The sequence below is a fragment of the Vipera ursinii genome (assembly GCF_947247035.1).
Source record: "Vipera ursinii genome assembly, chromosome: 2".
Lineage (NCBI taxonomy): Eukaryota > Metazoa > Chordata > Lepidosauria > Squamata > Viperidae > Vipera > Vipera ursinii.
The window spans coordinates 77,588,195-77,610,031 of record NC_139513.1 but is presented as its reverse complement, the minus strand read 5'-3'; the positions used below and the strand labels follow the sequence as shown (position 1 = coordinate 77,610,031).

The 21,837-nt window shown below is 37.9% G+C and overlaps 2 protein-coding genes across 6 annotated transcripts in view; one reads left to right on the top strand and one right to left on the bottom strand.

The window, feature by feature from the left end:
• Positions 1 to 713: 713 nt before the first annotated feature.
• On the bottom strand, positions 714 to 3,137 carry MED7 (mediator complex subunit 7). Of its 5 annotated transcripts, none has more exons than XM_083351564.1 (3): positions 2,998 to 3,100; positions 2,059 to 2,170; positions 714 to 1,565 (listed from the first exon to the last, which is right to left on the bottom strand). In XM_083351564.1, the coding sequence occupies exon 3, from the start codon at positions 1,546 to 1,548 to the stop codon at positions 856 to 858; it is 693 nt and encodes a 230-aa protein (XP_083207690.1). In that variant the 5' UTR covers positions 1,549 to 1,565; positions 2,059 to 2,170; positions 2,998 to 3,100; the 3' UTR covers positions 714 to 855. The 5 variants fall into 5 exon arrangements, with proteins under 5 accessions (XP_083207690.1, XP_083207691.1, XP_083207688.1 ...); XM_083351565.1 differs by lacking the exon at positions 2,998 to 3,100 and adding an exon at positions 2,857 to 2,872; XM_083351562.1 differs by lacking the exon at positions 2,059 to 2,170 and having other exon boundaries at positions 2,998 to 3,137.
• A 5,773-nt stretch (positions 3,138 to 8,910) lies between these two features.
• Positions 8,911 to 21,837, top strand: part of ITK (IL2 inducible T cell kinase) — a 40,583-nt gene continuing 27,656 nt past the window's right edge. The window contains exon 1 of the mRNA XM_083353557.1: positions 8,911 to 9,063. Within this exon, the coding sequence (XP_083209683.1) occupies positions 8,926 to 9,063 (138 nt within the window). The 5' untranslated portion in view covers positions 8,911 to 8,925. The remainder of the gene's footprint in view (positions 9,064 to 21,837) is intronic.

Here is a 21,837-nt window from a genome sequence, read left to right as displayed (position 1 = left end):
CAACTCTGAGGCTTCAGCTGGTGCAGCATGCAGCCACGCGAGTTGTGATGGGAGTCTCCCAATACTCCCATGTAACACCTCTTCTCTGCGAGCTGCATTGGCTTCCAGTTGCCCTCCGGATGAGATTCAAGGTGCTGGTGATGCCCTATAAAGCCCTAAATGGCATGGGCCCAGATTATCTAAGGGAGCACCTGCTGCCAGCGTCAATTTCCCATCGTCCTGTGCGCTCCCACAGGGAGGGCCTCCTCAGGGTACCACCGGTCAAGGATTGCCGACAGGCGATCCCCAGGGGGAGGGCGTTCTCTGTGGGCGCGCCTGCCCTATGGAATCAACTGCCAACGGAACTCCGGACTGCCCCCGACCTTCGTTCATTTTGCCGGGACCTAAAAACCTGGTTCTTTGAGCTATCTGGTCTGGACTGAGGGGTTTAATGTTTTTAAATTGTGGTTTTAATTTTTGCGGCTAGACTTAATTTAATTTTAATTTTATATTGTATTGTTTTTAAATTTTGCCTTGTAAACCGCCCTGAGTCCTTTGGGAGTAGGGCGGTATATAAACCGAATAAATAAATAAATAAATAAATAAATAATAACCATCAGCAGAATTTGGATACTGATGAATTGCATAGTTTACAGGTAAAGCTATCAGTAACATTGATGTTCGTTAAAGTCAAACATAGATACACATGCAAAAACTAAACAATTTTTTTTAAATATTTATTGATTCATAGATTGTGTTCCACGACTGTTTAAATCTTCTTTTAAATCTTAAATAGCAAAAGGAAAAGAAACTTCATACTCTAATTCCCTAAGCATCAGTTGCATTTTGTGAAAATCACAAATCCCAAAGCTGTTTTCATGTCATTTCATCAATAATGCTACACATATTAGCATCTTTATCCAAAACCTGATCTTTTTTTACGCTAGAGATTGTTCTTTGCTGTTCATTCGATCCAATACAGTTTATGCTGTCTTCAGTGTCCATTGGTTCAGTTTTTATTCTCATCCCTCCATCTGCATGAGGTAAATCTTCTGGCAGAGAAGCCAAGCAATTCTGAATCATTTCCACAACTCGTTCTAAATGTTTCTGAAATCTTTCTGCAGTTTCTAGACGCTGACGTTTCTGTACTTCCATCATGACTCTCAATGTCTCTCTGGCTTGGTGAGGTCGATATTCATTTATAAGGTGATGCACATGAACAAATAGCAGTTTTAAATCTTCCAGTTTCTCTTCTCTTTTTATGCTGCCTGGGCTTCTGATTAATATATCCAAGAGATCTAAGAAGTTGACCAGGATTGACATATTAAGTTTCCTTAACTCCTTTTTATGGTCAAACTGCATGGGATGCAATCGTTCAATACCCTGACTTTCTAATGGCCGAATAATTAGGTCATCACATTGGAACTGATTTCCAAACATCATATAGCTATCTTTAATAGGTGGTGGAGGCTTAGGAGCTAAACCTTTCCGAATGTTTTCATCAGTATATTCTTTAATATATTGCATTGGAGGTGGAGGCAGAGCACTCACTTGCTGAGGTTCACCCATTGCAGCAGGACAAATAGCTAGAATAAAGAGATAAAATATGCAAAGATAAAAATAAAATTAGCATTTAAACACATGCAAGACAGATAAGTATTTATATATTACAATAAAACTGAACTGTTTCTGTCCAACAGACCAAATAGGTAAGAATACTATTTACTAGCACAAATTATGGAGTTATCTGCCACCTGTTTATAAATATTTGGGATTTAAAATAAATTTGGTTTCCTCACCATACACACTTGAAATATGTGCCTACACACTTGAAATATGTGCCTAAAAACATGCAAGAGGGTTGACCCAACAGTTTCCCTTACAGTTTTAATATCTTAATATTATTGTTCACTACAATTATAATGTGTAAATTGGATCCTACTGTATTTTTTTCTACTGCCAACCATAACACATATTTTAAGAAACACACCGATTTTATGATACATTCAAGATCATCTACTCCGCCTCCTTGCCTTATCCAGAAATTCACTTCTACAGTAACAAACAACATCACATTACCTGAAAGTTAAAGCTGACACAACTTTGACAATCTTGATAACAAAGTTGGCAAGTTCACTTCATACACATGGTCTAATGAAGCCTATTCCTGGGTATTCCAGTATATGTGAGGCTAAGCCACAAAGAAGAGGGGTTCAAATTATTCTCCAAAGCACCAGATGGCAGGACAAGAAACAATGATTAGAAACTAAATAGAGAGAGAAGCAAGCTGGAATTAAGGAGAAACTTCCTAACAGTTTGGACAGTTAAACCAGTGGAACAGCTTCCCTTCAGAAATCGTGGGCGCTCCATCATTGCAGGTTTTTAATAAGAGACTGGACGGGCTGGACTAGAAGACCTCCAAGGTCCCTTCCAGCTCTATTCTATTCTAAATTCTAAATATGTATATACATTCCCTCTCACTGAAGAGGCCGCTCCTATATATATTAAGTCCGCCTCGCTTTATCCAAACTTCCTGTCCTTTTTCCTTCGGCACTAAATATAAAACTACATTCACTTTATTTTAGAGAGAGAGTCAGCAGCAAAATTTCTCCGCCCCTTACTCAAATGTATGACAAAGAACAGATTTGAGATCATAACCTTACTGCGAACATGGATGCTGATCGCTTTTAATTTTTGGTCCTAAGATATTAAAGTCGTGCCCAATCAATCCATTAATCTGCCTTCTCTCCTCCCTTCTTAAGGAATAGCTAAGTGGAAGACCAGGAGTCTGGTTGAATTATCGGTCCCGTGCACGAAAATATAAGAAAAAAACGCCTCACTAACAGCTGATAAACGGCAAACCGGAAGCGTTCCAACCTCAGGCCTCTACGGCTCCTCTTCGGGCAAAACAAGCGGGAAAAGCGCAGGAGGCAGACCCTCAAAAGCACCTGGGATCAGTCAGAGTTGGTTCCCACATTACAGAGGAGGGGAATTCCGAGCGAAAAAACTTCGGCTTACTTGATAATTACGCCTACAGACACCAAAAAGAGATCAGTCGCCCGGGCTTCCAGCAGCTCCGCGCAACAAGATCAGCCGCCGGGATCCACTCCGCTTCTCCTCAGCAGCTGCAGCAGCAGCAGCAGCACAATCGCTTCCGGAGCGCGCAATTTATGCCGGTAGCGCCGCCGCTCTCCTCATTGGCTTCCGCGGAAGAGGCGCGAGCGCCCTTCCAAAAAAACGGGAAAACGAAAACAAGACGCTGTCGGAAGCAAATCGCAGACCGATAAAAGGGGAGGGGCGGAGTGGGGGCAATTTGCGCGAGGGGCTTTCGTCGCCAGTCAGCGGTTGCGCATGGCCGTTTCGTCTTCAACCGCCCTCCACCACCCCCACCTCTTTTTTTTTTCCCGACGTCGTGCTACGGTAGGAAGAGGCCTTTAAGCATATGGGTCTCCCAAAGATGCCTTTTCAGGAGGCAACTGGACTTTCTTGTTTTTCTTTGAAGACCTTTCTCTTCTCATCCAAGAAGCTTCCTCAGCGCTGACTGGATAGTGGGAAAATGGAAGGAAAGAAAGACTTACAGCAGGGGTGTCAAACTCAATTTCATTGAGGGCCACATCAGCATTGTGGTTGCCCTCAGGGGGCTGGGTGGGTGTGGCCAGGGTAGGTGTGGCCTACTGGGTGGGCGTGGCTAAAGTGCATATGGCCTATTGGGTGGGCGTGGTCAGCTCTACATCGTTTGCATCAAGGGTGCCTATGGGGGCCTGGGCAGGAGTGGGACAGATCTGAGGGTCTTAGGGCCAAGTTAGTGGGGGCCGTTCCCTCACTGTTTCCAGGATGGCTTCGGGGGCTGCATGAAACCACTTCACGGGCCGGATCTGGCCCCCAGGCCTTGTGTTTGACATGTCTGACTTACAGGAACCATTTTTTGCTTCAGTTTGAGATGGAACACAGGCTCATCCCCAGCAGCCTGCGCCTGTGTTCAACAGTGAAGGGAGACAGGGTAGAAAACATCCTGCAGAAAACACAGCTCCACAGCACAGTCCTTTCAGCAGTTCCAAGAAGGCTCCACACCCATTTGCCCTGCTGAGGTACCCTGAGGACCAGTGACCTCAACGACTCTCTAAAACAATGCAAATGACCAGCTGTCTGCAAGTCCTTCCTTTCCCCACCATCCAGTCAGAGTCTTGTGAAAAAGCATCTTTGGGACAATCATGACCTGGATGACTTGAGACTCTCCATAGACATTTAAGTGATGGGAGAAGTTTGTTTTCAGGTGGCACAAATTTCCTGAAATGTTTAGAGGAGCCGTGGAAATACCTAAGATTTTATTGTAGCTGTGATTAGACGGCCACACAAATATTAGTCAAATTCTTTCATAATTAGATCTTTCCTGGGAAAGACTAGACATACCCAATTCCAGCAACCATTCTTTATATGTTTTAGACTCCAGTCTACTAATCATCTTTGTTGCTTTTCTCTGTATTCTTTCTGGAATCTCAACATCTTTTTTACATCGTGATGAGCAAAATTGGATGCAATATTCCAAGTGTAGCCTTACCAAGGGCTTGTAAAGTGGTATTAACACTTAACGTGATCTTGATTCTGTCCCTCTGTTAATGCAGCCTACCACTGAATTGGCTTTTTTGGCAGGTGTAGCCCACTGCTGGCTCATATTTAAGTGATTCTCCACCAGGACTTCGAGATCCCTCTCACAGTTACTGCTATTGAGCAAGGTACCACCTATACCAGATATGTCAAAATCACAACATCACATGTCATCGTGCAACATATTGGAACTTTTTCCCCATTGCCGGCAATGGGGTGGGTGTGGTTTCCTCGTGTTGCATCTGACCACATATAGGCCCCTGACCTATACTGTACCTGTGCATTTTCTTGCCTAAATGTAGAACCTTTTTTCACCATTGAATTTCAATTTTTTTGCAGGTAGGAGGTAGGGAATCTAAACTATTTTGATTCTATTGTGGATTGCAAATTGATTATAGGAAATATGATGAGAGTGGTTTTCAAAACTTGTAAATCCAGGATTGTGAGATTCGAACCTGGGCCAACTGCAGGTTCAACTGCTTAAGATGCTCAGTAAAATGTCTTAGGACAGTCCTGTAAAAGATGTTGGGAGACCCAAAATAGCTTCGCTGTTCTAAAACTAGCTGTTAAATTTATGTTAAATTAATCCCAAAGATGCTTTTTCAAGAGGCAACTGGACTTTCTTTTCTTTGAAGACATTTCGCTTCTCATCCAAGAAGCTTCTTCAGCTCTGACTGGATGGTGGGGAATGGAAGGATTTACACTTCTTGCACAGAGCTGGTCATTTGCAGGTAGCATTTTGAGGCTACCTGGAGGCTTATCTGTGTCCTCAGTACCTGAGTAGTGCAAATGGGTATGGAGCCTTCTTGGAACTGTTGAAAGGACTGTTCTGTAGACTGTCCATAGATAATGTCATATCCCTTCCCTCTGTTGAGAAAGGGCTATTCAATTTTGACATAGATGGCTTTTTTGACCCCTCAATCAAACCAGCAATGTGGACTCTGCTGTCTTTGAAAAAGTGGTCTTTGTCTTTTAACATCTTGACCATTAAATATTCAGATGTAAATTTATCCTTGTATCTGTATGGTTTATACAGTGTTGTTGGTGTTTTAGCACCTGGATTCGCTTAATGTTCTTCAGTGACTCCAGGATAAAATATAGTGGCTAGATTTACTTCACCACAGGACCCCTTTAAATATCTTTTATGATAACATAAAACCATGGCCATGGAGTCCCAAGACTTAATTCAAGATTTAAATCATAACATTTCTTCAAGCCACATCACGGCCGACCTGGGGTCCATCACAGGTTCAGAACCACTGGGCTAGACACAGTATTGGGCAATTGGATAGAAAAGAGATTTTCAGTAATTTATTATGCTTATGCCCCCAGAAAAGATGGCTCTTCTATCCTAATGTGCCTGCTTTTATGTTATCAGGAAAATCTGCAGGTTACTATGTTGATCACTGTGCCTTGGAAATTGTAGTTGAAATATATGTAGGTTCTGATATGATGATCACATTTTCTTATCTCTTTTTAATAATGGAAAATATTAAGATATTGTTAGATGGAAAAAAAACAAGACCAATTCTTAAAATTGTAAGAGATATTTTCCTGAATTCCTGTATACTACATCCACATGCTACCAGTTGAAATTTAGTGGGGTATTCCTCACTGTAGAACTCACTTCTTCACTTCTGGAAGATGGATATTTGAGGGGCCCCTTCCCTCCAGTCAAATCTACCCATCCTATCAGGATCCAGGAGGAAGAGCATATTGTGATCCTTTTTTTTGCCGTGAGCCCCTACCTTTTGGAAAATCATTAAGTGAGATTGGCTCCTACCTTCTTGGCTTTCCAAAATAGTCTGATAACATGGCCTTGCCATTTTGCCTAGGGATCCAGGAACGACTGTAAAGTGGTTATATTACTAGGGAAATTGAACGCATGCTCACCCATTGATAGTTTTGTGTTTCTTATTAGCTATTTTGTTATATTTTTGTGTTTTTTAACTTTGTTTCAGAGCGTCACAAATGGGAGATAGTAAGCAATATAAATTTATTAAATAAATACATATGAAAAGAAGATATTTTTTATTTGTAACACAGCATAAAGGATATAATCGATTTCATGGAATACATATTGTCCAATGTACCTCTAATGTTTTTCAAATGAATTTCTACTGCCACATAAATTTCACATATAAAATACATTGTTAATGGATCAAATAAAAACAACAAAATATGTATTATACTGCGGTCCACTTTATTACATGTGTTTGCCTTCATGTTATGCCACCCATAGGCAGCAGAGAGCAGCAGTAATCATGGCTTGAGAGGAACAATCTTTTTTGCTTAGCTTTATGAAATGCAAAGCACTAAATACACTTCAGGATTAAAAGAGCTATGTTTTGCTATACTTTTAAAAAGGAACAGTTTATGCTTTGAGAAAAGCAAGGTAGCAGCTTTGGATGATGATTTAGGTTTCAAAAACAATGTAAAGGAATCAACAGCCCATTCCAAGTGTCTCTTGAATCAGGTTGAACATTTCACTCTTGAGTGAATGCTTTGACTGAAAACAATTTTTTTCAATAGCAAATCTTGTGTATAATCTATGCCCATTTTAATACAAATAATATTTTCAAAAATTCAATCTTCAAATGCAAATCAAGCGACAAAGCCTATATCACAATTTTCACACATTCTTCATACTTAGGAGTACTTAATATATTCCATATAGTAAGCAGGCAATGATAGTCTACAGCGGAAATACCAATAGCTGAGCAGCATAGTATCAAAATTCATGAATTTCATATAAACATAATCAATGAAAAGTAATAGCATAAGCTTGGCTACTGTGCAATAGCAGATGTACCTTCCACAGAGAGCTCATAGCAAGTATGCCCTGAACGCAGCATGGAAGCCCTTTCTCTAAATATGGGAGAAAATAAGTGATGTCATGGCTGGCTAGACATAATTTTGTAATGGCACTTCTTTCCATAACTTCCAACTAATAATCCATTGACAGATTAATATAAAGGATCACTTCCAGACTATAAAACTTCTCTTATAAATTATTTTACATTCAACCATTCTCTAATCTACCTCATTGCATACTGAACTTTAGCAAAGACTGTTGGAGGTGGATGGTAAGAAGTAATTGAACTAGATGTTATCAACACACTCATTTCAACCTTTGCCAGCATAATCATGTCAATGAAGATTCTTTGGTAGAAAGCTTATTATTCTCTCCCTCCTGCTAGGAAATAATTGACTACTATCACTACGCATGATATCAGTCGCATGCTAGCTGATTTAATCAGCCAGTCAAGCAATTGGGATAATCCACATTCTTCCACATACCTTACATGCTTTGCTTAATCTTTAAACCAAAACAATGACACAACTATTAGAAAATAGTTGCAGACCCACAAACTCTACTGAAACAGCACAGATACCATTGTAATACTCTTGGTTGAATCATTGAACAAAACAAAACTAAATGAGCACAAAGTAAATTGAAAAGATAATGAACAAGGAAATGGGCTTATAGATAGGAAAAACATTCAAACACCCTAAAAATGTAGGCAGTTATAATTTTATCCACTTATAATCAGTCAAAAAATACCATCTGTGTCAAATGATTTCATTCAATTATTTGATTCTCCGTAAGGCCTGGAGGAACATTGTCCATGGGGTCACGATGGGTCGGACACGACTTCGCAACTAACAACAACAAATCTATTTTGGTGGTTTTGCTTACATTTGGGAAGTAAGTGCTTAAATTCTAAGGTGTCTATTTCTCTATAAAATATGTGTGCATACATTTTTTGCAATAGATGTTATGAAGAAATATCAACATAAATTAAGCATACTTAAGATTCTGAAATGAATAGCACCCAAGTATATTAATAACTATGGGCTAATTAAAAATCTGAACTGCAGTTGAATTTTGGAATCCAGTTTATAAAATGTCAAGGATTTAAAAAAATAATCCTTCCTAAAGTTAAATAGTAAGACAAAACCAAAGTAAATATATAGTTTTATGGATTTATTTCATATGCAAAATATGGCTCCAAGGGTTTTCACCAAAGCATTTTTCAGATAAAGAGCAGTTGTCATTCAAGCTTTTGAGTTACTTTTCAATTACATGTGTAACATAAATTGCAATGCATTGCGCAGTGTGTTTGAAAGGATGTGGTTGTGGGTTTTATATCAGAAAAGAAGCTATAGAACAGTACTGCCTGGATGACAGATGGAAAGATAAAGCACCTACATTGTTTTTTGCATCCATGTTTGAGACAGTTCACTCTTTGTCTCTAGTATCATTTTCCTGGTCTCATGTGTGGAGTATTAAGAGCAGGTCCCTTTTCATCCTGTAATTTGGATTATTATTTTCTGGCAATGAATAACTGTGTTCTTCTGGAAGAAGAACTGATAAAAAAATCTCAGCAAAAGAGAAGAACCTCCCCTTCCAACTTTAAAGTTCGAGTCTTCGTCTTAACAAAATCAAGACTGGCATATTTTGAACGTCGACCTGGGGTATGTGTGCTATTTTTCCATGAAGTTTCCTAGCTCTGTCATTCAAAAAATACAGAAGCTCTTAAGAAAATGAATAATATTTCACTGGATTTTTACTGTTAATTTTTGTAGAGCAAGCCTTCAAAGTTTTAGTCTGTTTATTCTATATATAATGATTTCATAGTATGTGTGTTACATACTACGTAGCATCATAGCTATTTTGTAATTGGGTAGTGAACAAAGCTTTCATCAGACTAATATTTTCTGATATGAAAAATAATTACTTTGTGAATTAACACTTTGTCCTGTGCATCTGAGGGGAATATCATAAAAGCATAATGCTGTTTATCCCTTTACAGAGTTTAAAGTTGTGGCTTTTGTTCAGCCACAGTGTTAATACAGGTAGTTCTGTGTTTTTTGCCCATGGTGTCTATGTCTTTGGTTAACACAAAATGATGTATATAAAAGAATGTTGAAAAGAGTTTGGTAATCAGCTTGCGTATTCTGAAGGGTAGTCTTTTAACTACAATTGAAAGATTTATTAGGGTCCAGATTTCTTATTGAAAAGGGGACTTATTCAAATCCTGCAGGAGCACACAGAACCAATATTTTGCACGTACACACCTTTTCAGCCATGCCAGTAAAAAATTCTCCTATGTACTTTTTTCAGGAAAATGGAGTAGTACTCTTGTTTCTATTATTTGAATATCCTCAAAGGAAATTAAACTGTTATTAACTTCCTTTTAGGATATAAATAATATTATTATTTTTCTAAATACTTAGTAAAATGAAATGTAGACTAATACTTCAGATCCCCAGCTTAAGGAAGTCCATCGGCCAACTCTCCAGATGCTTGGCTGGTAACAACTATCAGCTGAACACTTCCAGTTTATCTAACCAGTTTGAAGCCGCTGCTGAAATCATAAGTATTCAAAGTGATTGTTTCTACTTTGCCGCTTTCTGGTTGTATGGTATATTTTTTCCTGAAACAGTTCTGAATTTAGGAACTGTTGTTGAATATTATTGAAATACATTTTTTGCAGATAATTCTTACAATTTTATACCATTGTATTGCTTTGTCTTTCCATAGAAAGCTGGACTTGCTTCCTTTACATCACTCATGAAAGTAGGATGAAAGACAAATGTAGTTTTTCTGGCTCATTGTTGATTCAAGTCCTGTCATCAGCTTTCTTCTACCACCTGCTTTCCAATATGTTTTTTAATACCGCAGATGGAAGGTGGTAACGAATAATAGGAAGGGAGAGATTCTGAACAGGAAGAACAGTTTCCCTCTTCATTATCCATCTAGACAGGTGAAGGGCAATGTCTAGTGCCAAAGGTAGGAACTGTCAATTCAAGTAGAGATGTTTTTCTTATAATATCAGTAGTTTTGTCTCATCACTTCTTAAGATTCAAAAAGGAGGAGAGTGAATACTGGAGTTATCCCTGATTGCTCCTGGATTTACCTGTCAAAAGACAGTGTGGTATTCCATCTCAGTATTTTATTCTTTAATAAGAAAATAATATAAGGAGTAAAAGGTAAAGGTAAAGGTTCCCCCGCACACGCGTGCTAGTCGTTTCCGACTCTAGGGGCCGGTGCTCATCTCCGTTTCAAAGCCGAAGAGCAAGCGCTTGTCCGAGGACGTCTCCGTGGTCATGTGGCCGGCATGACTAGACACCAAAGGCGCACGGAACGCTGTTACCTTCCCACTGTAGTGGTCCCTAGTTTTCTATTTGCATTTTTACGTGTTTTCGAACTGCTAGGTTGGCAGAAGCTGGGAGGAGTAACAGGCGCTCACTCTGCTACACAGCACTCAGGATTCGACCCGCCAAACTGCCGACCTTCTGATCGACAAGCTCATTGTCCCAACCTACTGAGCCACCGCGTCCCATATAATATAAGGAGTAAAAGTAACTAATTAAAAAAGAGACTTAACAAATAGAATTTGAAAATGTTTGATCTCCTTGTAAAATTCTCCGAACAGGACAGGCCAATTGCAAGATAAAGCCTTGTCTGAAAATATTCGCACCCAAGAGTGCCTTTTGACAAGTATTACCAGTTGGTGTACGGGTTAAGGCATGAAACTAGAAACCAGGAAATGGTGAGTTCTAGTGCTGCCTTGGGCACTAAGCTGGCTGGGTGACCTCAGACCAGTCACTTTTTCTCAGCGCAAGGAAGAAGGCATGCCAAACCAATTCTGACAAACTTTCCAAGAAAACTACAGAGACTTGGTGGTTTCCAAGAACTGGATGATGATGATGATGATGATGATGATAGTGATAGTGATAATGATAATAATAATAATAGCAGGAAGGGACCTTGGAGGTCTTCTAGTCCAGCCCCCTGCTCAAGCATATACCATTTCATACAAGTGGCTGTCCAGTCTCTTCTTAAAAATCTTGAGTGATGAAGCACCCACATCATCTGAAGGAAAGCTGTTGATTGGTTGATTGTCCTCACTGTTAGGAAGTTTCTCCTTAATTTCAGGTTGTTTCTCTCCTTGATTAGTTTCGATCCATTGTTTCTTTTCTTGCCTTCTGGTGCTCTGGAAAATAAACTGACTCCACACACCCCTTTGTGATTATGTCTGGATTTCATGAAATTATATCTGTGAGGCAGACTGAATGAAATACGTAGCAATAACAATAGCATTTGGACTTATATACCGCTCCATAGTTCTTTACAGCAGGGGTCCTCAACCTTGGCAACTTTAAGACTTGTGGACTTCAACTCCCAGAATTCCTGAGGAATTCTGGGGGTTGAAGTCCACAAGTCTTAAAGTTGCCAAGGTTGAGGACCCCTGCTTTATAGAACTCTCTGGGCAGTTTACAAATGTCAGCGTATTGCCCCCAACAATCTGGGTCCTCATTTTACCAATCTTGGAAGGATGGAATGCTGAATCAACCTATTCAAATATTGAAACAGCTCTTGGAGTTATTTCTGTTTTAATTTATTGTTTTACTGCCTTGAATAAAAATGATATTTGATTCATGTAAGCCTTACATTGAGCGAGACCCAGGACAAGGGCCCCCAATTTCCCACACATTTTTCCACATTTAATGTGGAATGTTAAATCTTGAAAAACAGAAAAGCGGTGAAATAAAGTATGATATTAACTTTGTCTGAGATGTTAAAAAGTTTAAATTATGTTTTGATAATTTAACATGAGCTCAATACAGGCAAGATCACATCTCCTGATATTTTAAAAATATCTCAGGAAGAATTAGATAGGACCATAGCCACAGCATCCAGAACTGTTTTTTCAACTATCGCTCCTGTATTTTCCCCCCATCTTACCTCCCTATATTGAAAGCTAATTTTTACACTCCTAATAAGCCTTTTTGGGACTACCATGACTTGGATGATTGAGAATCTCCATAGATATCACTGAGTTTCCTATAAATGTTCAGAAACTTTGTTTCTGTTTAATTTTTATTGCTCTTTAATTAATAACAAAAAAGGAAAAAACATATGTTTCTTTCCTACTTTATAGCACTTTTTAAGTATTTTTTCTTATCTTTGACAATATATGTATCAGACACTTTGTATATTTTTTAAAAGAAAAATATTTTGGGAGTACTGCTCAGAAATGTACTTCTGATTTACCTTGGACTCTCCAACCGAAATAACATTACACGTAAGCTACTTACCTCAAAGGTGAGTCAGTGGTGATTTCTGAATAATATCTCATGCAATACATTCAACCAGTTTTCATTAGGCTCCCATATGGCTGATTTTAAGTTAAAGTAAATAGCAGGTGGTGGGAAATAAATATTCTGCATCTTCTACACTGTATCTCTTAAACATAGGAACTTGTTACCTGTTTTATAAGCAGATAAAAATATAAATATTTAGTGGTATGTTTCTATAAATTAATAATTCACTTTTATTTCTATTTTAACCTACTTCTGTATGTAGTCCAGGCATACTGTATATAATTAGTTTGATTTTCCTGTACAAATCAGTCCTCCCATAAGAGTGAATGTGGCATAATTTAAGCCAGGTGAATAATACGAGCCCCTAAAATGTTCAGGTATACTACTATACAAAGGTGAAATTAGACCAAGACAAAGTCAGGTTCAAGCACACACCTAGTTTTAAAAAATCTCTGGATAATTTTGAGCCTGTCTCCCTCCCTCCCTACCTGCCTCCCCCCACCCCAACTATCTTACAAGGTTGTCATGAAAAACCTTGGAAATGGGACTGCTGTGCAGACCAGCAAGCTTCAGAAAGGTTGGGTATAAATAAAAACATAATGAAAAACTTAAGGGTAGTCTGCAGATCTTCTCTAAAAGTTGTAAAATTTAATGCTGCAAGGTTGTTTCTAAAATGAAACATATTTGACTAAGTAATATTGGGGAAAACATGGTCCCATTTTTTTAAAAAAATTGCAACTTGGCACACCTCACGTATGGCCCTCAGCATGAGAAAAGTAAGATCATAGAAAATTACTCATCAATATATGTTACCTGTATCCTGATTGTGGGTCACTACACTGCATTTCCTCCCTAGTCAATGGAATGTGAGCTATAGTATATTGACTCGCAAGGTAATCTCTAGATTACATACCTTGTATATAATAACATGAGCATCCTCGGGGCATTATTAGCCAAAATGTGTCAAAAACTAATGGCACTGCTATTAAATGTAAGGAATACTTAAAATGGCATGAGTAAAATTGGTCTCTATTTTGCAGGGGGACTGTGCGGGAGGAAGAAATTGTATTGCATGATCACAACTGCCATCTTGACTTTTTTTTTGATATTCCTCCCCTCACAGGTGCCCTCATCATATGTACCTTTTCCTGCCTGCAACTTATTTTATAAGTAGTTCTCTCATAGGAGGAGAGGCTAACCTATATGGAAAAGAAACTGTTTTGAATGGAAAAGTGGTCTTTTGAGAGGAAACAGAGACTTCCCCGCCCCCATATTAATCTTCCACTTAAAACTTAGTGATGGTAATATTAAAAAAAAATCCCCAAGGGAATTTTTAGTTGTTTTTTTTTAAAATCCACATGGTTATTTCATTGGCTGAACCTATACTAATTTTTGGCTTAATTTATCAAAACTGCTCTGATTGCTAAAGTGTAAAATTCAAAATGTGTCATGGAACATCTTCCGTTCTCACCCCCAGAACTGCAGCGTTCATTTAGTCACATAGTAAACTACCTGAATCTTAAATCTACAAAATTGTATTTAGAATGATACAATCAGTGTTTATCAACTCTCAGAATCCAAGCAGCAAGAAGATAAGCTTTTGTAACTATGATTAGAAGGCAAAAACAAGACAAGTAGTCTTCGACTTAGAACAATTCATTTAGTGACAGTTTGAAGTTACGACCTTCTGACAAGCAGTCAATAGGGAATCCAGATTCACTTAAAAACCATTTTGCTAACTTAACAACTGCAGTGATTCACTTAACAAATCTGGCAAGAAAAGTTATAAAATGGGGCAAAACTCACTTAACAAATTTCTCACTTAGCCACATAAATTTTGGGCTCAATTGTAGTCATAAATCGAGGATTACCTGTATTGTGCCAAATAAACTAAAAAAAATTAATTGGTTTACATGGCACAGAATATTTTATTGCCCTCACTATGCCTGATCATTTGGCCTGGCAACAAGGGTTCTTAATGCTGAAGTTAAACCAGACTGGCATTCTGTTTTTCCTTAAAACAGGAGGAAAGTGCCTCAGTGAGTAACCAACGGCAGATACTGAGGGATCTCTTATGCCCCATGACTCTTCTGATACCTGTTGGAGCCCCATCTCTGAATGAATTTTTGCCTCCTGAGGCTACCTTTGGTGAACACTATTCTCTGGTTGGGCCACAACTGCTGTTTCCTTCCAGAGAAAAGTATTAAGCCTCGTTGGCAGACACTGATTTATGTTGGCCTTTGTCAGTGAAATGAATTGCTTTTCTTTGGGCACCAGTTCTATGATCGATGATCTCATGGCTATATTTTAGCGTATTTTAATTTGTCTGCTGCTGCCATCTTTGTGATTTCTGGTTTTAGGTTCTATTTATATATAATGTTGGAAAATCTGCCATGAGGACCGTTCACAAAAAAACCAACAAACCTGAAAAGATTGGGAATACTCGTACTTCTGGAATTCACATTTTGGAATTTTGCCAGGGGCCAGGCTGTTTGCCAATTAGACTGCAGGCATATTCATAGTTTGCATGCATACGTCAGTGTATGTAAGGTCAGATTTTCAGAGGGTGGGTGGGAGTTTTGTCTGCAATAGTAATTTGCATCTTATAATAAGAAAGCCAGTTATGAGATGCTGGTGGACGTATGCAGGGAGTCAAGCTTGAAAACACATACCCATTATGAGTGCTTTCCTTCATGATGAGATAGGTCCTCATTGTGCACTGTAAAATGAATTTTGGAAGACACAGATGCTTATTGTTGGTAGTCTTTCTGGGGTTAATTTTTCCCCTGCTTACATACAAATCTTTCATTAATGCTAATGGAAATTGCGTGCTAAACACAAGAGGAGAAAGAACTTTCTGTGCCAGGAATGATAGTTATAATTTAAAGTCATGGTAAGACTTCCTGTAATAAGATTATAACTGTATTAGTAATTTTAGAAAATGGTAGCTGAATTAGTGTCTCTGATAATATAATTCTTCCATTTTAAAGTTATTTTATCTTTTCCTTCTTAAAAAAAAAGAATGTACTCTTTCATTGGAGATAGGTGTGTGTTGGACTGTTCAAAATTCTGAGTGTCTTCGGAATGATAGACATATTCTACATTTAGAAAATATAAAATCATATTCCATTCCAGTGCAAAAATGTAACTTCACTGTAATTTGGTGATGGGAGAATTCTTGGCAGCAGTAAATTTGGGGGGTGCAGGCTTACTTGACCATATCAGGGTTACTTTATAATATAGCATGCAGGTATTCTTTGGGGAAAAAATGATGGCAGTATTTAAGGCATTTAACTGACAATGCAATTCAAAACAGCAACAGCTGCCTTATAAAAAGATTTTTTAAAAAAATACAGTACAGGACATTTAGAAATGCCCATAGTGGAATTACACAGAACAGCTTCAATTTATAACGTATTTATTAAGTTATTCAAAGCCTAGCTACACTGTGTGTGATGAGGAACTAGATGGTATAAAAATACAGGATTCAATTACTCCAAATTTCTTTTCTTGTTCTATTTCATGATTTCATCCAGGGTACATCTCTCCATATTAACCCTCCCACTGTCATTACTTGCAGATCTGTTGAACAGCAACATTTACAATTTCCAGCTATCATAATGTCCATGAGTTTTAAATCCAGTTCATTGGAAAGATACTGTATTGACAAAAATTCTTAAATACTTATTCCATCAGCCAGGGAGCACTTGCCTGATGGCATTTTTCACTGTTCTAAAGAACTTTTTTAAAAAAATTGTATCATTTTTTAAAAAAAAATCTTACATTATTCTTGTTTTTTCTCGTGATAATCTAGCAAACAAATATGTCAGTAATGAAATCGCAATCAATAAGAAGTGAGCATTTATAGCTTAGGATCTCTTCTATCCTGCTTTGAAGATTTTGTTAGTTTGATAGTTGATTGAATCCAGACTGAATTAGGAAATCAGCTGGGTCATAAACCTTATGGGAATCTTCAGTTTCTAATTTTTTAAAATGCTTTAAGAATATATTTTAAAAATCCATTACTAAATTTTATATATGGCAATTATGCTGTATACTTCTTGTGATACCACTTCTTGTTTTCTTATAGTAACGTCCTTAAATAAGGACCACAATTTTCTCCAGAAAATCAGTAGTTTGTTAAACTTCTCTCATTTTCTTGCTGATCCAACTGTGCTTTCAACATTTTTATCAATGTGTATACAAACCTCTGTCTTGCAAATAAAGTATATTTAGCATTTAAATATCTATTTTAAAGTATTTGATATCCTTTACTTAAGTTATTGTATCATAATGTTCACAAAAGTTTGATACATGAGCTCACCTGATACATGAACTAGGCGAGTCTGAGAAAATTTTGTTCCCCTTGGATCAGCTGCCAAACCTGCCATCACAGTTATTCAGATCATGGTGCCACAGAATCAGGTGTTTATCACCATCTGTATCCCAAAGGTGCTTTTCAAAAGGCAACTGGAAGCTTGGATGAGAAGTGAAAAGTTTTCAAGAAAAAAATTAAGGAAGTTCAGCTGCCTTTTGAAAAGCACCTTTGGGACAACCATTACCTGGATGATTGAGAATCTCCGTCACTATCTTTAACTTTTAACTCCTAGAAATCTTGATAATTATGCTTAGCATGGAATAATGACAGTCAAACATCATACATTCTAAAAGCATCTAACTTGGGGAATGCTGGACTATAACAATAGAAAGGCAACATAGCCAACTATATATATGGGTGAGAGAGCTGTGACCAAGATAACATTCATTTATAAAGGAGGTAAACCATAGAAATGATAAGCCCTCACTTCGGTTTCTTTCCCATCGTATCTGTTACCTGTCAGGCTTAGTTCAGAAGTGTGTACCTAAGATGATAGGCAGTAATTGTGCAAAAATTCCTGCTAAAATATTTTGATCATTGATGCTGCTGTGTTTGTGTCTTTCCCTCAGTTATATTTTTATACAATGCTTTGCCTTGAAACTAGATTTTTACATCCGATTAAAAAGTATCCTACTTCATAAATAAACTAAACTAATTGATAGACAGATAACTTGACAGAGGGGTTAATATAATTCTACATTTAAATAGATTCTTCTGTTGAAATATGTCTAAATGAGCAAAAAATTCAAATGATCATGGGGGGAAAAGCTGTAAAAGCTGTTTTAAAATATATATATTTTTTATTATTTTAATTCCATTTATATCCCGCCCTTCTCCAAAGACTCAGGGCGGCTTACAAGCTTAGCAGTAGCCTTCATTCTATGTATATGCCTGCTTATTAGGGCTTTCATACACCCCCCAAGCGGCATTATTACAAAGTCAGCTTAATTGCCCCCAACAATCTGGGTCCTCATTTTACCTACCTCGGAAGGATGGAAGGCTGAGTCACCCTTGAGCCTGGTGGGATGCGAACCTGCACTAATTGCAGGAGCTGGTGTTACTTAAGGAGGCATTAGCCCACTGCTCCACCAAGGCTCTATATATTAAAAAATTTATGAGCTGAATTCTAAAGGAACATGTGTAGGATTGTTGGGTTTAAATTGCCTTGTCTGCACATTTTGAATATTGTATATAGGTAGTCCTTGCCATACAACAATTCATTTAGTGACTGTTCAAAGTTACAATGGCACTGAAAAATGTGACTTATGACCATTTTTCACAGTTACAACCTTTGTAGCATCCCCATGATCATGTGATCAAAACTCAAATGCTTGGCAATTGGTTCATATTCATGACCATTGCTGTGTCCCAGGGTCATGTTATCACCTTTTGCGACCTTCTGACAAGCAAAGTCAATGGGGAAGCCAGATTCACTTAACAACAAAGGCCTCTCTAGTAATCCATTCCCAAACTAGCCAAATAGATTCTTTTGGTGAAGGCTGCTGGTACGAATGAAGACCACTTTTCTGCTTATCATTACAGAGGCAGCACCAGATCAGATTTGACTTATTCTCCCAAAAGGTTGAGTAGAGCTATTTACTATTTGGGTGGTAGACTTCAGTTGCTATTTCCATGGCCCCATCCATGCTTCTTCCAGCATTTCCTGTTGTTTAGTTTTCCAATGGAGTTAGGCTCAGTCTTTACAGAGCCTTTTCTTTTTTAACATTCAAAGGCTTAAGTGATAAAGTAAAACACCCCAAGAATAATTTATTTATTGTGACATCTTTTAAATCAACTCTTTATTTTTGCAGGTTACTTGAAGCCAGTTCTGCTCCTGTTGGATATAGTTTTAAGTATGTGCGAAAAACATGACAATTCTTTAAAAAATAAAATAAAAAATTAGGCAGGTATGACCTCTGGGCTAAGAAGGCTCAGGTCTCCTCAGCTATTTCATATTCCAGGGAATATTAAGGCTTTGGGCTGGATTGGAAAGTTGAGAGAGGGAAAATCCAAGAAGAAAGTAGTAGTAAATCCTTCTAAACTGCTGCCAGTAAAATTGCAAAGAGGTGTATTATGAATTCCCCAGGAGCTGTGTTTCACTTGAAAAAGAGCTTTATCCTCTTTATGTTGGATAAAAGAAGATATATCCCACAACTCAAATCTAATTCTAGTTAGCTAATATGTCTGCTGCATTAAACAATTCTGCTAAGTTGCATCTCATGTTATCTGCCAAAGTTATCGACGTGATTTTCTTGCATTTTGTGTAAGTAGAGCATACAAACATTCATCACATGCACTGCACGTTAATGCAGGTGCAGTAAGTATTTTAATGTATTGACTTTGTTACTCTGAGTTGTATCTTGTGGTTTTTCAGAATTAAAACCACCACATGGGTGAGACTGAGACATCTTATTGCAGTTCCTCTCTTGCTATGCATTACTTGAAGCGGATAGCTATCAGTACTAGATCTTGGATGTTTTACAAGAGTTTTTATAATCATTATCTGTTGCACTAGTACAGGAGTAGGCAACCTTGGCTCTTTTATGACTTGTGGACTTCAACCCCCAGAATTCCTGAGTTAGCATGGCTAGTTCAGGAATTCTGGGTATTTTTTTTTTATTGCATTTATATCCCGCCCTTCTCCGAAGACTCAGGGCGGCTTACAAGCTTAGCAGTAGCCTTCATTCCATGTATATGCCTGCTTATTAGGGCTTTCACACACACCCCAAGCGGCATTATTACAAAGTCAGCTTAATTGCCCCCAACAATCTGGGTCCTCATTTTACCTACCTCGGAAGGATGGAAGGCTGAGTCAACCTTGAGCCTGGTGGGATGCGAACCTGCAATAATTGCAGGCAGCTGGTGTTACTTAAGGAGGCGTTAGCCCACTGCTCCACCAAGGCTCTTATATTGAAGTCCACAAGTCATAAAAGAGCCAAGGTTGCCTACCTCTGCACTAGTACATGGGTAGGGAAAACAGCTCCCTAAAGATGTCCTGGATTAGTACTTCCACCATTCTTCCAAGTAGTTAGTCTTGTTTAGCTAAGGTTGACAGGAGTTGAACTCCAAAATACTGAAAGGACAGTAGGTTACCTGCTTTAGTTCTATGTTTTTACTCTGAGAAACTAGTCTCTATATTCTGTTTACTGGAGCCCTGAATTAGGTCAAATCTACAAAACATGTTGCAAGCAAGGTGCAGCGAGCAAGGAACTCAAAGCTTGCAGTTTACCCAGCACATTCAGTTTTGAATCAATTACTATCAAGTATCACAGTGAAGGAATCAATGTGCTTTTGGGATCTTCTCAAGACTATACCTGCAGAGAGATATTCCATTGCTCCAGTTTTGACTGTAGTTCAGAACAGATAACTTGCTGGGTTTTTCTTAGACCAGACTAAGAAGCCTATACCATGTAGGTTATGGTTAATTTTATTTAAATAGATATGGAAACAGAACCTTGAAAATCTAAAAGTACTTCCTCTGTCCTTCCCTTTGTCTTCGTGAGAGGAGAGGTTTGTTTGAGACAGTTTTCTCAAGTTATTTTCTCGGCCCAGGCTCACGTTCTGCTTATCTGGCTGTTGCCATGGTAGCCACTCTTCCTCCATTCTTTCAGGCCATTCCTTATGTCCTCTACGGATAGGATTCAGTCATGAAGACTGCAGATGTTATACTGGTATAGTTTTCTGCCAATTCAAAGATAGAAATTAACTCAACACTGGGTAAAGACCCATAAATTATATTCTATATTTATTCTCTCTCATACGCAGTAGACATCTTTCTACAATTAGAAAAGATTAGTTTTGGGGGAGAGAAAAGTGAAATACAAAGGAGATATTTAAAAACTGTCTTTTTTTTCCTTTATTGTTTTTACTGCTTGCTTCACTAAAGAGATTTCTTCTTTAGTTGTTTACAAAATGTCCTGGCAATATAAATTATATTCCTAGGCTCTTATCATTTGACTCTTCTGTACCAAGTTCAAGATTTATGCAGCTTAATTTGCTCTGTTCTGAATTGTCTAATTATCTCCTTAAATATCCCTAGGCTGGCCACAGCATCATTTACACCCACTTTTAGATAGTTATGTTCATGTCAAAAAATCCAACTTTAATTTGGGAAGTAGATCCCTATACACGGATAATTTAGTAACCAGCAGTAAAACTAATAAAGTAGTAAAGCAAATCTAAACAACAAATCCTCCCAGAGAAATTCATTTATTGACACAGCAACCTGGACTATACTGTGATTTACTATTGTAAAGTATGAGATTCAGCTGGTCTTTGTATTTTCAATTTCTTTGTCTCTGAATGGCTATTGGCAATTATAGTTTAATACCTCCAAATGCAGTTTTTATTGCTGTTTGTGTTTAATCTCTGTGATGAGATTGATTTTAAATTACAGATATTAAGCTGTCTTCATCAAGCCACCTGAAATGCTCATGGTTCTTCCTCATCCCCTGTACTTTGACATCTGATGATATTTTTCATAGGCTATCTTTGTTTAGTTTAGTTTAATATTTAACATTCAAAATGGTTTATAAATAGTTTAAGATTGCATTGTAGACTATAAAAAGAAAACAGAATATCAAAATATCTAAACATACTACTAATCTGTTAAAGCTTTGGACAATTACAGGGATCACCGAGGAAATCTTTACTATAATGCCAAACCTAACAGGCAGGTAGGTTCCCATTAAAAAAGATGATCCAAGTCATATGCTGCATCCAGCCTGAAAGTTTAAAAATAGCCATTTGTGTTTTTCCTA

What these genes read in the sequence shown, in the direction of transcription:
- MED7 (XM_083351562.1), bottom strand. Translation starts at nt 1,548, where the DNA reads ATGGGTGAACCTCAGCAAGTGAGTGCTCTGCCTCCACCTCCAATGCAA.